The sequence below is a fragment of the Centroberyx affinis genome, unplaced genomic scaffold (assembly GCF_046629955.1).
Source record: "Centroberyx affinis isolate AG114_WGS23_722 - 3 ecotype Tasmania unplaced genomic scaffold, CSIRO-AGI_Caff_v1 ptg000399l_1, whole genome shotgun sequence".
NCBI classification, from domain to species: Eukaryota; Metazoa; Chordata; class Actinopteri; order Beryciformes; family Berycidae; genus Centroberyx; species Centroberyx affinis.
The window spans coordinates 473,908-486,442 of record NW_027279067.1 but is presented as its reverse complement, the minus strand read 5'-3'; the positions used below and the strand labels follow the sequence as shown (position 1 = coordinate 486,442).

The following is a 12,535-nucleotide window of genomic DNA, read 5'->3' as shown; positions in this document are numbered from 1 at the left end:
TCAAGTTGTATAAGTGATGAGTGTGTAATATCAGCACATTACGGCTGTGTGTGTTTCAGAATGTAATGCGTAGCTCATCCCGGTGCATTACTTTCGCCCGGCGCTACCAGGGGCAGTGCTCCTCCTCACCCTTTGTGAGCGCTGCTGAGCATGGACAGTAACTCCAGTTTATTTGCAGGACATCTCATTTATCATAACGGCGATGCCCCCAAGGTGCTTGTTCCAACCACAAGGACAATGTGGGCCAAGCTCCAGTCAGCTTCAAGCTCATCCATTCATCCTCATTATATTAAACATGCTGTTACACCTAAAGCCTAGCCAGAACCGGGCCAACCATCTCAACACCTCATTTTTAATGGCAACACGCGCAACTTTACATGGCTCTCCGCTCATACTAACTATCACCACTGGGTGGGGATTCATATTCATGTGGCAGTAATTGAACAGATAATGTTTTGAAATCTGGTTACCACTGAATGTAGCAGTGCTGCTGTGTGTCATTTGCAAATAACGCTCAAACCAATTTCAAGGACAACAGCCATGTTGCACTTAGTGAGATGAGACATGAGAGGAAGAACCTGTGGAGATGTTAGCGCAGCAACAGATGCACACCTACTGATATAGCCTAGCTGCTGTAGATCACAGAGGAGATGAAGGCGTCTGCATGTTGGGTGCAACAGCAAGACACACATGTAACGTTGTTTAATTGGGAGTGGAATGTAAGCACCGAGCCAACTGAGCGCACAGTTTGAAGTAAAACATTTGCACAGGAGTTATTTTAGTCACACTAGTCCTTTTATAGTGGTCTCAGCCAGCGTAAACATGGTCCGTCCAGGGACCCCAGGGGCTGTGAGATCAGACTGAGACCGGCTTCTCTCTGAAATCTTTCCAGGCATGGCATTGTGACACTGCAGGCGCTGTCCGAGTCCAACAGAAGACTGTGGCTGGAGGCTATGGATGGCAAGGAGCCGGTGAGGAAATCTGCCTGTTTATGTTTGAAATTTTAATTTTTTTGCTGGCTCCTGTCCAGCTAGTTTTTGTAAAGCCTCGACAAGGAAACAAATCCCAGAACTGAATTGTTTGTCGCTGCCGCCCTCTCCTGGTTGATTCAGATTATAGGTCTAGCCACATCCTTATGAGAATAGCTAAGAAAGGGCATCATTGGCCTCCAGCTGTGCTAATAATAGAACTGTCCACTTACAGTGCATGAGCAGTGAGGAAAACCCTGACATCACTCCATGGTTTGAGAAATGTTGTTTAATTTAAACATTTAAAGCATTAGGCTGCTTAACTTGATTATCGTTTCTGTAAACCTTCTCTAGATTTACAACCTCCCAGCCATACTGAGCAAGAAAGAAGAGAGTAAGTGTGGTTGTTTTTTTTTTTATCTCTCTCAACCTCTTTTATCAAATACACACTACCAGTCAAAAGTTTAGACCCACCTGATTGAATGTACTATATTTTTCATTCTCTTCAAGCCATTTTGATCTACAGGCTTATGCTTAAATGCTTGAAATGTGTTTCTTAGACACATATAAATAGTGACTTTGATGCCTGTGTATGAATTTCTTAATCTCTAAGAATCTAAAATATAATATTTATATTTGTTACATATATATATTTGTTTAACACATTTTTTGGTCACTGCATAATTTATTTATTTCATATTATTTCATGCTTTTACTATTATTCTACAATGTGAAAAATAGCAAAAATAAAGAAAAAAATGTGTGTCCAAACTTTTGACTGGTAGTGTACAGCCTTCTCAAATGATAATCACAGTTATATAATACTAACCCCAACACATATTCTGTTACCTGCAACCATCTCTGTTCATTAACACAATTATTTGACATACGCCCACTCAGCTGACACACTGGAGCCTTACAGCAAAGGCGCTGTATCTTATTAGTCAGAGCACAAGCATAGGGGAGAGCTTATTATCCCTGTGCGATGCGTAGTTAACCCACACAATAATTGACGTGTCAACCCTATTCTTGTGTTGTATTACAGCATTCCTTAATGAGGCGGGCTTTAACTTTGTGAGGAAGTGCATTGACCTGGTGGAGATGAGAGGTGAGGCGCTCTAACAGCCGTTTACATCTCCCTGCCTACATCTATCTAACAGATGAATGTAGCCCGGCTGCGATTACGCATAGCAATATAATTCATTACTGTACAGTTACAACACATCACATTCACATAGGTCTTATTCAGAAAGTCTGTGCCTTTTATTTGTTTTGCTTTGCGGTGCAGGCATAAACACAATGGGACTGTACAGAATCGGAGGGGTGAACTCCAAAGTGCAGAAGCTGATGACTACTGTCTTTTGTAAGTAACCTTCACATCAGAAAAAAAGATATTGTCACATTCACAGCTCATTTGTATAGAAACTACACATGAAAACTCTATTTGAATGGACTGGAGTGAAGATATAAACTATTGCTAGTGTTAAGCAAGATCTTGGAATTAGAAAGTTCCATCTGCATTCAGCATATTTTTAAGTTTTCGCATCCCATATAGCAAAAACTAATGTGACCGGTTTATTTTGCATTTTCTTCATGACTAAATAAACATTTTTCAACAATCAACTAACTTAAGTCACATGTAGAGAGCCGTGTTTAGAGCTATAATGTATGAACAGCTCATTTTTGACCATAATCCCAGATAGAACCTTATACCTCCAATGTCACATATTGCCTAAGCAGGGTGTAGCTGTATGCAAATGTGAGGAAAGAGTGAGGAAAGAGGTCCTCCTTGTGGTGTGACAGTGTAGTGTCACATTACCCTTAGTTTCATAGCTTCATCATTTCCTTGTTGATGACCCATTAGATTACCCAGGTGAATCCCATTTATTTGAATACATTTCATACATCTGAGTGATTTATTTATTTATTATCTCTCTCTCTCTCTCTCTCTCACACACACACACACACTCTTATTTTAGTTTATTTCAGATTGTCCTGTTCAGTCTCTTACAACAATAAAGTCATTTTAGCCTGACAGGTTGTATCAGCTCTCACAGGTTCAATCAGATAGCTCACAGCTTACTTTTTATCGTGACAAAAAAAAAACCCTTGTGTTTCCAATAGCAACCAAGGCACCCGTGGATATGGACTTGGACCCAGAGACGTGGGACAACAAGACTATCACAAGCGGTCTGAAGAATTACCTCAGGTCAGCTCGCCCCACCAGCTGTGTCTCCCTAGCTGTTAGGAATCATCATTACCTCCATAATGCCTCTTTGAAGCCTCCTTGGTGTTACTCATGCATTCAGCGCCTTCGCCACTGGCTCACGAAGAAAGGTGGCATCCTTTTTGCCCGCATTAAAAGACCCATGTCACACAGCGGGAAATGACAAGTGCCTTCTTTTATTCCACCAGGTGTCTCTCTGAACCTCTAATGACCTTCAAGCTCCACAAAGATTTCATCATGGCTGTCAGTAAGTTATGAAAAGTTACAAATAAACACATTACGAAAAGGACTTTCTGGCAGCGGCTCTGTTTCCTTAGGTTATCCATATGGGGGAAAAGATTAATGAATCTGTGCAGTCAAATTCAAAAACAAATTAAAAACAAACATTACTAATCCTGGATGCACATCTAAATTGTACTGTAGAGCACTGCTGTTTTTCATCCAGGATATATTTGATGTTAAAAACACAACAATGCAATGCACTTAGTGTCATTCTTTTCATTAAATTTGTGAAAATGTACCTCTTTAGCACTAGAAAGGCCAGTGGATTTTGGGGTCTAAGAGAAGACCAACAAGCCATGAATTGAAGTGGATACATATAATAATAAATAGTAATATAATAATATAATAGTCTTTTCTTGCATGATTTTGCAAATATTACAACACTTGACTGTACAAAAAGTGGATTTAGGAAAAGTTATGGACAGGCATTTTAAAATCTGGTAATACTATATTCTATTGTCAGGATAATGCACAGACCAGTCTGAGCACAGTGGTTTATTTATGACACTTATTGGAAAAATCTGAGATATTTCCATTCTAAAATGCAAAACAGCATTATATATATCACCCTCCTGACCATGTTATCCCCATCTTCCCCTCCCCAGAGTCCGATGATCAGAACTACAGGGTGTGTGCTGTCCATGCCTTAGTTCACAAGCTGCCCGAGAGGAACAAGGAAATGCTGGAGCTCCTAATAAAACACCTTGTCACGTATGTGTTCCCATAATGAATCAGTTACACCGCAAGCCCTCGAAAAGAAAAAAAACCTAAAGAGCAGCCCTATGATCTATGATAGAAGATAAAATTGGTGGAGACAGATTAAATTGTCTTCACAGTTCAGGGAGACCCTAATGCATTTGTAAGTGTCGCTAAAACTGTCACTTCTTGGTAAAGAGTTTGCAATATAAGTGTATCAGTAGAGAACCGCATAGTTCACTTCTGTGACGGCAATGCTCTCTACCTGCTATACAGAGTCTCCACCCAGAGCCAGTTCAACCTGATGACGGTGTCCAACCTGGGCGTCATCTTCGGGCCCACGCTGATGCGGTCCCAAGAGGAGACCGTGGCCGCCATGATGAACATCAAGTTCCAGAACATTGTGGTCGAAATACTGATCGAGAACTTTGACAAGGCAAGTCGTTCTTTGGCTTTGGATGTAAACTTGTAGTGTGTTCATGTCTGCTGTCATACGTTACATCTTGCCATATGAGGTCCTGTTAGGTTTCATGCTGCACCCAATGTGTCAATCATGTATTGTGTAACTGTCTAGTAATGTGTCAGCATCAATTAACCACGTCAAATCCCTTGTGCATCTCGTTGTACTCGGCTAATGAACGCGTTTCTGATCCTGGGAGCGCTGTTCTAATGAAGCCCTCTGAGGCATGCTGTGCGATACTGAGCTATGAATAAAACTTGACTTGACATGAAAAAATAATTATTAATTTAAATGTCTTATGTATCCCAGAGTTTCCCGTACCATTAAATAGGTGCGGTGGGGTCAAACTGTCTTAAGGAGCTGCTAAACAAATTTAATTTGTATGGGTTTCAATGGAGAATTTGAGTGTCCCATGTTGTAAATATGCTCTAAATGCTCTTTTAGAGGCTTTTCCACCCTGCCAAGAATACAGTTCTGGCAGAAACTCTGAATATTTTTTTGGTATAAAAAAGGTTGAAGATATTGAATATCGAGATAAAATATTAGCTATTGGCGACTTAAGTCTTTAAATATCGGCAACAGACTTCAGAAACCCATATCGGTGGAACGTTAACCCGTATTTGTGAGGTTTAGACTGATTCATTAGGTGCATTGCAGTATAATCAGTGATTATGCCTGGACCTCCAGATCTTTCACCAGCCGCCGGACCCCAACGTGCCTCTGCCTCAGCCTCAGAGTCGGCCCGGCTCCCGCAGGAGCAGGGCCATCTGCCTGTCCACCGGGCCCAGGAAGCCCCGCAGCCTCTACACCCCAACACTGTGCCTGGCAGACGCAGAAAGTGAGTACCACAGCCGAGACCGGCACCGCAGGTCTTCACACCACTGTCTGCCAAAACTCATCAGTGGCCCTTATTAACTCTCAGACCTGTCTGCACGTTCGTCAGGGACATCTGACCCTCTTTTCTAATTGTAGTCCAAGTATTATTTTTTTTGTTTTTAATATGAAATCGGAAAAGCTGAATGCAAATGGCAGAATTCGATGCAATTTCTATTAAAAAAAAAAGTGTCTCATCCGAAGAGAAAAATGTTTTTGTTGACAAATTATGCAATAAAAAGCAATGGAAGCGCTTTTGTCAAATAAATAATGATGAAGGCTTGGCATGATCAACCCGATGAATGCTTCAGTCTCGTTGCACAACAGATGAAAAGTGGCTTTGGACATTTGGAAATGTCTGTCCACCATGAAATGTCAAACCCACTGGTGCTCCCATGTACAATGTGCCCATCATGGTAGTATTGCCGTTAGTTGGTGCATTACAATATTGCCAAGTGCATTTCTTTGTTTTCATCTTCGGGTGAAAGCATGAAACATGTCACAACAGTCACTGACACGAGAACAATAACAACGAGCCCAATACTAAGCTATTAAGTGAGTCCAGCTTTCTCTGGACAGTTTGGATTTTGCTCAGTTTCTGTGGGCGGAGGAGTGTACATACCTGAAAGCAGAATTTCATTTGGGCCAATAGGGCGCGTCTACAGCGTCCCAGTTAGGTGGGATGGGATGCCTGCCTCTGTTGCAGCCCCACGTTGTGATTTAGGCTGATGTGGTGGGTATATTTCACATAAAAATCTTGCCTAGTGCAGCTGTAACAATAACTTTTTTTTATATTTTTGGCAAGTGTCCACGGTATAGGCAGCAATACACTCCAAGGTATGCAGTTATTTGAAAATAATGCCGAACACAAGGGCTAAGAACCCCTGGCACGGAGCATAAATTATCCCACACCTTGCATTATCCCTTACATAAAAGCCAGCAAAGCACATATCTTCCCAATGAATATCATCTGTATAACTTTATGGGGGCGTCTTCTTGAAGCCATAAAGTAACCGCAGTTACTTTCTCGCTCAGCAGGTTTTAATGAGGGTCTTGTATGCCTGCTCTCTGGTCCCTGTATAGGCGATACTTTCAGCAGCAGTCGGAGCAGCACCCCCATGGGCAGCATGGAGTCTCTGTCCTCCCACTCCTCCGAGCAGAACAGCTCCTCCAAAACGGCCTCCTCCTCTGCCCAGGTCAAGGACAAGCCCCTCGTTGGCCTTCGCCGAACGCCGTCGCAGCACTCAAACGGACCCAGGAGCGCCGTGTGTGTCAGCAGCCCCGAGTCCAGCTCCAGGGAGGACGCGGGGCGCACGGACGGGGAGTCGGAGGACGCCCTCAGCCTGTCCTCCGTCAGCGCCGCGACCAAGCTGTCGCCCGCGCCCAAGAAAGCCCCTCACTGCCGCACTGACCTCAGGCCAGCACCGCTGAACCGCTCTGCTGCCCCCTCTCTAAAATCACTGCATATCTCTGAAGGTAGGGCAGTCTTAAATGTCATCAGATTAGCGAAGTTTAAGCTTGTCTAACATCAGTTTATTGATTTTGGAACCATGCGTTTCCGTTGAAGTAATAAAGTGGAAGTCCTCATGACATTTCAAGAGTGCAGGATATTTTTATTTTCTTGATTTGTTCCGTTGGGGACTTCATACGTTCAAAGACTGACAGTTTCCTTTGACTAAAGCAATATTCAAATAGCAGCATTCAAAACAAAAGTGGTTTATGTTCCCCCTGTGTTCCCCGAGTTGCTCGGTGTGGTATGTGTTTTCAGCATCAAGTTTTAAAGTTTCCTTCCTATCTGCACGTCTCCCTCAAGGCCGCAGGAGCTGCTCTGGATCTGTCCAGAGTCTGTCCACACTGGATCCCAAGGAGAGTCTGAAGCCTGCTGACCACCCAGATCTCCCACCCAAGCAAGTGATCCGCCGCAGGATGGACAACGCATTCAGCAACGGCTACCAAAGACCCGGCTCAGTGTAATGAATTCAAATAATGCAAATAATTAGGCTCATGATATACACCACCAGTCAAAAAATACTGTGAAATAACTATGAAATAACACAAATGGAATTATGCAGCAACCAAAAAAGTGTTAAACAAATCAAAACTGTCTTAAATTTTAGATTATTTAAAGTAGCCACCCATTATCTTAAAGCCTCAAAATGGCTTTAAGATAATGAAAAACATAGTACATTCAATCAGGTGTGTCCAAACTTTTGACTAGTAGTGTACTAACACCACTAATACTAATGATGATACCAGTTATACTACTAATGGTATTAATGAAATCTTATGGGCATGTTTTATGATGTATTTCTGTGTAAGATAATGTATAATACCTAATACTTAATGTCAAATTTGTGAAGTAAGCCATCAGAGCCTTTTGTATCTTTTGTATCTCCACCTAAATACCTTTGTTATCTTTTGTTAAACCTGTTAATGTGTGTATGTGTACAGCTTCATCTGCCCCCACGAAGTAACTACAGATCAATAAGGGTTGAGAATAGTGCAGGGACGTCTCTCTCTCTCTCTCTTCCTCTCTTTCTCTCTCTCTCTCTCTGTCTCTGTCACTCTCTCTCTTTCTGTGTCTCTCTCTGTCTCTCTCTCTGTCCCTCTCTGTCTTTCTCTCTGTCTCTCTATCCCTCTCTCTCTCTCTCTCTATGCCTCTCTCCGTCTCTTTCTCTGTCCCTCTCTATGTCTCTTTGTCTCTCTGTCTCTCTCTCTGTCTCTTTCTGTCTCTCTCTCTGTCCTTCTCTATGTCTCTCTCTCTCTGTCTCTCTCTCTCTGTATCTCTATGTCTCTCTCTCTGTCTCTCACTCTCTCTCTATGTCTCTCTTTGTCTCTCTGTCTCTCTCTCTGTCTCTCTCTGTGTCTCTGTCTCACCCCTCCTTCAGCCTTCTTCTCCGTCTGTTTATGAGCGTTGGGCATGGAGAGGTCTCTCAGATCAGATGAGTATGTGCTGTGAGATTTATGCCTTTTCCCTCTGGTGGGAGAGCCGGCTTTAATTACGCTCTGCCTGCTCCGGGGTTGATGTGACCCAGCAGCAGTCTGCACTTATTCACTTGGGACAAATAGATTGTTTGACTTGTCATGTAGGAGCAGCCAGTCACACGGTCTCTCAAGTAGTTCCCTTGTATAGCACCCACCCAGCCAGCCAGCTCCAGGCCCTGTCGTCCCCTTGACTGTAAGCCTCTGGTCCACAGGGTCAAGTGCAGGCTTGTTATCTAGTTTAACTCACTTCTGCACCCTGGTGAAGCCCAGTCTGCCCGGAGGAAGGAAACCTCCCCTGTGTCGTTATGCCTTTCACCTCGTTCTTCCAAACAATGAGGAACACGGGCAGGTCCAAGAGAAAGTCTGCAGGCTGGTTTTGTTTTGGTCATATCAGGTCAAACAGGCTTTCACTTCACCGTCAGGCTGCACTGCATATTTTAGAGAGAATGATACATCCAAATAGAGCAAACTGATGACGAAGAGTATTTTAGTAACTCTACACTGTCTGATCTCAGTGCACATTTTGAGACATTTTCCTTTGATGATGTAATTTCCCTAACAGTGTACTTTTTGCAACTGCAGATGTTGATGTTTCCCTTAATGAGGTCAAGTGGAGGGAGCTTTTTTAAAAGTTATTTTTCATGTTGTTTCAGGGTCGCTGCAAGAGCGCTGCTTTTTGAAAACGCCTCTTCACTTCAGCCTCCTCCAGTTGGAAGGTACTGTAGAGCGTTGCACCATCTGCAGCTGTTTAAAGTCCGACTTAACTGATCTCATTCTCATCCCATCTATTTGTTTTAAAAATCTGACACGGCGCGGCGTGTTTTTGTCGTCTTTGCAGAGATGCCAAGGCGATGTACTCCTGTGAGGCCGAGCACAGCCATGAGCTCAGCTTCCCCCAGGGGGCGCACTTCTCAAATGGTGAGCTCAGCCACATAAACAAGATGCTTCAACTGATAGTTACTTTGCTCCTGAATTGCTCCCAACAGTACAAATGCCACCTTTGCATAGGCTGATTGCACATTTAAACAATGTATATAGACAGTTAATCATACACTGGCAGCACAGAGCAGGGATCTGGCAAATTCTCAGTGTTATGTTATAAAATAACTGTTCTCTTAGTGTGACACCCCCTTATACACTACCAGTCAAAAGTTTGGACACACCACATTTTTCTTTATTTTTACTATTTTCCACATTTTAGAATAATAGTAAAGACATCAAAACTATGAAATAACACAAATGGAATTATGCAGTGACCAAAAAAGTGTAAAAAAAAATCTAAACTATCTTATATTTTAGATTCTTTAAAGTAGCTGCCCTTTGCCTTGATGGAAAGACAAAGGCTTTGGAAAGAAATTCATACATAGACATCAACTTTTGAAGCATTTAAGCATAAGCCTTTAGATCAATCAGGTGTGTCCAAACTTTTCACTGGTACTGTACATTGCTAAAATCCAAAGAGCCCCAGGATTTTTTTTTATTACCTCTTGCCTTTTCCGTGAAGAGATGACTTGGCCCACAACCAAGACAGGCAGGTCACTGTAACCTAGTGATAGAAGGCACCAGCGCCTGTTCCCTGTTAACAGAGCCAACACCGCCAGCAGCCAAACCCAGCAAACGTCAACAAACTCTCCCTACCGTCGCCCGGCCTGCTCCTCTGTTTCTCTAACATCGTATTTCAGCAGCACTTTGGCAGACTGTTTCAGCCGATCATTTCTAATGCTCAGTTCGTTTTTTATCGTTTCGGTGCATCTCTTGGGAGTTAATGTCAGTTTTTGTGGTTTATGTGTGTGTGTGCCTGCTTTCAGGCCTGTTGAAATACTCAATAGGGGTCTAATTTGAAGGACAGTCTGACCTGGAGTCTTCCTTGATCTGTCATTAATGTTAATTATTACAGTCAATAGCGGCCTTCTTTTTGCTGGTATTCTATCTATTCACTGTATGCCTGGGAAATAATGCAACAAAAGACTGATTTGAACACCTGTGCTTAAAGTCTAATGTCTGGTTCAGTGGTTACAGTCATGTTTTCTTTTATCTAGATCAAGAGACGTTCTGGTTCACTCTTCTCTTTGACTAAAGTTTGTTTTGTTTTTTCTGCCCTTAGTCTACCCTTCTGTTGAACCAGGCTGGCTCCAAGCAACATACGAGGGAAAAACGGGTTTAATCCCTGAGAATTATGTTGTATTCCTCTAACAAGCTGGTAAACATCCCAACTTTTTTCATGGTATCCATGGAAAAAAAACATAATACATAACGCGGTTGATTTGTGTAACGTTCCTGGTGTTGTCGTTAACATATATGACATTTCTGCACATTTATGCATTTTAAGTAGAAATCAAGCAGTGCAGTGACTGTTTTGCTTTTACTAATGCTAAAAGTATGCTTTTATCAAAATCCAAAGATGTAACTCCTTTTTTTTTTTTGTTATGACTTCAGCTGTGAAAAATGTGGGGAATTTGCAGAAAGTCGTAGTTTTTGCTTTGGTAAACCATAGCGCATTGGCAGGTATCAGTGGATCGATATTTGCCAGATGTAGATATATTATTATCCATCGACTGCACTGATGTTTTCACTCCCAGTATTAATCTACAGGAGAATCACAGAACAATCACATTCCATTTCAAGTTTAATTCTCAGAAATACTCTCTGACCTCCTATTATACTGACATCACACATTCATCAAGTCGTTAATGGAAATCTTTACAGTTTCATGAACAGTTTCTTTTGTAATAATAATTGTAATTTAATAAAATATGATTTAAAATGAGGATACAGAATTTGATAGAAAAGCAAGATGGGTTTGCACCTTAACTTTCTTTGCACTTTCTGGTTAGCTGTATGGTACTGTACATTACTGCTCATGAATTCTTCTGTAGTTGCTAATCAAAAATATTTACCTCTTGTCACTGTGTATTACTATAAATTATCACATCAAGTATATTTTTTATGTAAAATAGTGTTTGTTTTTTTTATACTTCAACAGGCATCAACTTTGATGTGTTACTGTACTCACTGGTACACTGGTGTACTAGCAATGACAACATGGATTTATGTCAATCAAACTAGACATATATCAGATTATATTATGTTAAAGGTGCAGTTTTGATATTTAATTTTCTATTACTGTCACAATATTTCCACAAAGTTCATAAATGTCTAATAGGTTCACTTTAGTGTTATTATTTCAAACAAACATGAAAGAAAGAAAAATAGTAGCAAGCTTTTTTATCTTTAAGTACTCTACAATTATTACATACAGAGATTGCTCCAAATTAAGGCTTTCTTTGGGGGGGGTGGGGGTGGGGTGTACCAAGGTATTTGGGATCTTGCACTTGCCAAGATCAGGGTGTTCTTTTCCATTTACATCCATGAGAATGCGAGGTGGCCTTGAACAGCAATTCTGGAATGATACTCCCTTACAGTTTGGACTCGCAGGGGCATATCAAGGAAATGATATCCATAACCTGAATACGAAACATTTGTCGTTACGTTTATTTGTCAGGCGGGCTTGTTTCCTTGCAATCATCTACTACTGTGTCCTGACGGTGCATAAACCTGTCTATAAATAAACAGTGTGATTCATTAACCTTGTGGCGCATATTTTATTAAGGAATGAGTCGCATTGTTGTGTGGTCTGGGTTTCAGTGGATGGTTTTCATGTCCCATAGTCTAAATGCTGTTTCAGACGCTTTTCAACCCTGCCAAGAATACAATTCTGGTGGCAAACACAATCTTATTGAATATTTGAATATTAGTAACTCTGAATATTTGTAATTCTTTGGTATGAAAATGGAAAAACTTAAGAAAATATCAACTATCGCCAGCTCAATACAAAAATATCAGTCCTCAACAACCCGTATCAGTCAAGCCCTAATATTAACTGTAGCTACATAAGCTATGGAATGGGGAATTTGCCTTACACAGAGGAGCTTTATTGATTGATCCCTCTAAATTAGTAATCTCTGCTAAATAGTGTACATTTTTAAGTCCTAGGAACATGTTTCTGTCTCATCTCAGTAGAGTAAAAAGGCTAAAGAGCATTTA

The 12,535-nt window shown here is 41.5% G+C and overlaps 1 protein-coding gene across 2 annotated transcripts in view; it reads left to right on the top strand.

Annotated features, from left to right (window-relative positions):
* LOC139641764 (rho GTPase-activating protein 42-like) overlaps positions 1-12,046 on the top strand; it is a 67,052-nt gene extending 55,006 nt beyond the window's left edge. For both annotated transcript variants that reach the window (XM_071516350.1, XM_071516349.1), the window contains 14 exons: positions 893-971; positions 1,323-1,362; positions 2,014-2,076; positions 2,257-2,331; positions 3,093-3,177; positions 3,384-3,442; positions 4,083-4,188; positions 4,450-4,609; positions 5,321-5,471; positions 6,590-6,982; positions 7,320-7,476; positions 9,145-9,207; positions 9,330-9,409; positions 10,596-12,046. In XM_071516350.1, coding sequence (XP_071372451.1) covers positions 893-971; positions 1,323-1,362; positions 2,014-2,076; positions 2,257-2,331; positions 3,093-3,177; positions 3,384-3,442; positions 4,083-4,188; positions 4,450-4,609; positions 5,321-5,471; positions 6,590-6,982; positions 7,320-7,476; positions 9,145-9,207; positions 9,330-9,409; positions 10,596-10,684 — 1,600 coding nt within the window. In that variant the 3' untranslated portion in view covers positions 10,685-12,046. The remainder of the gene's footprint in view (positions 1-892; positions 972-1,322; positions 1,363-2,013; positions 2,077-2,256; positions 2,332-3,092; positions 3,178-3,383; positions 3,443-4,082; positions 4,189-4,449; positions 4,610-5,320; positions 5,472-6,589; positions 6,983-7,319; positions 7,477-9,144; positions 9,208-9,329; positions 9,410-10,595) is intronic.
* Positions 12,047-12,535: the final 489 nt, after the last annotated feature.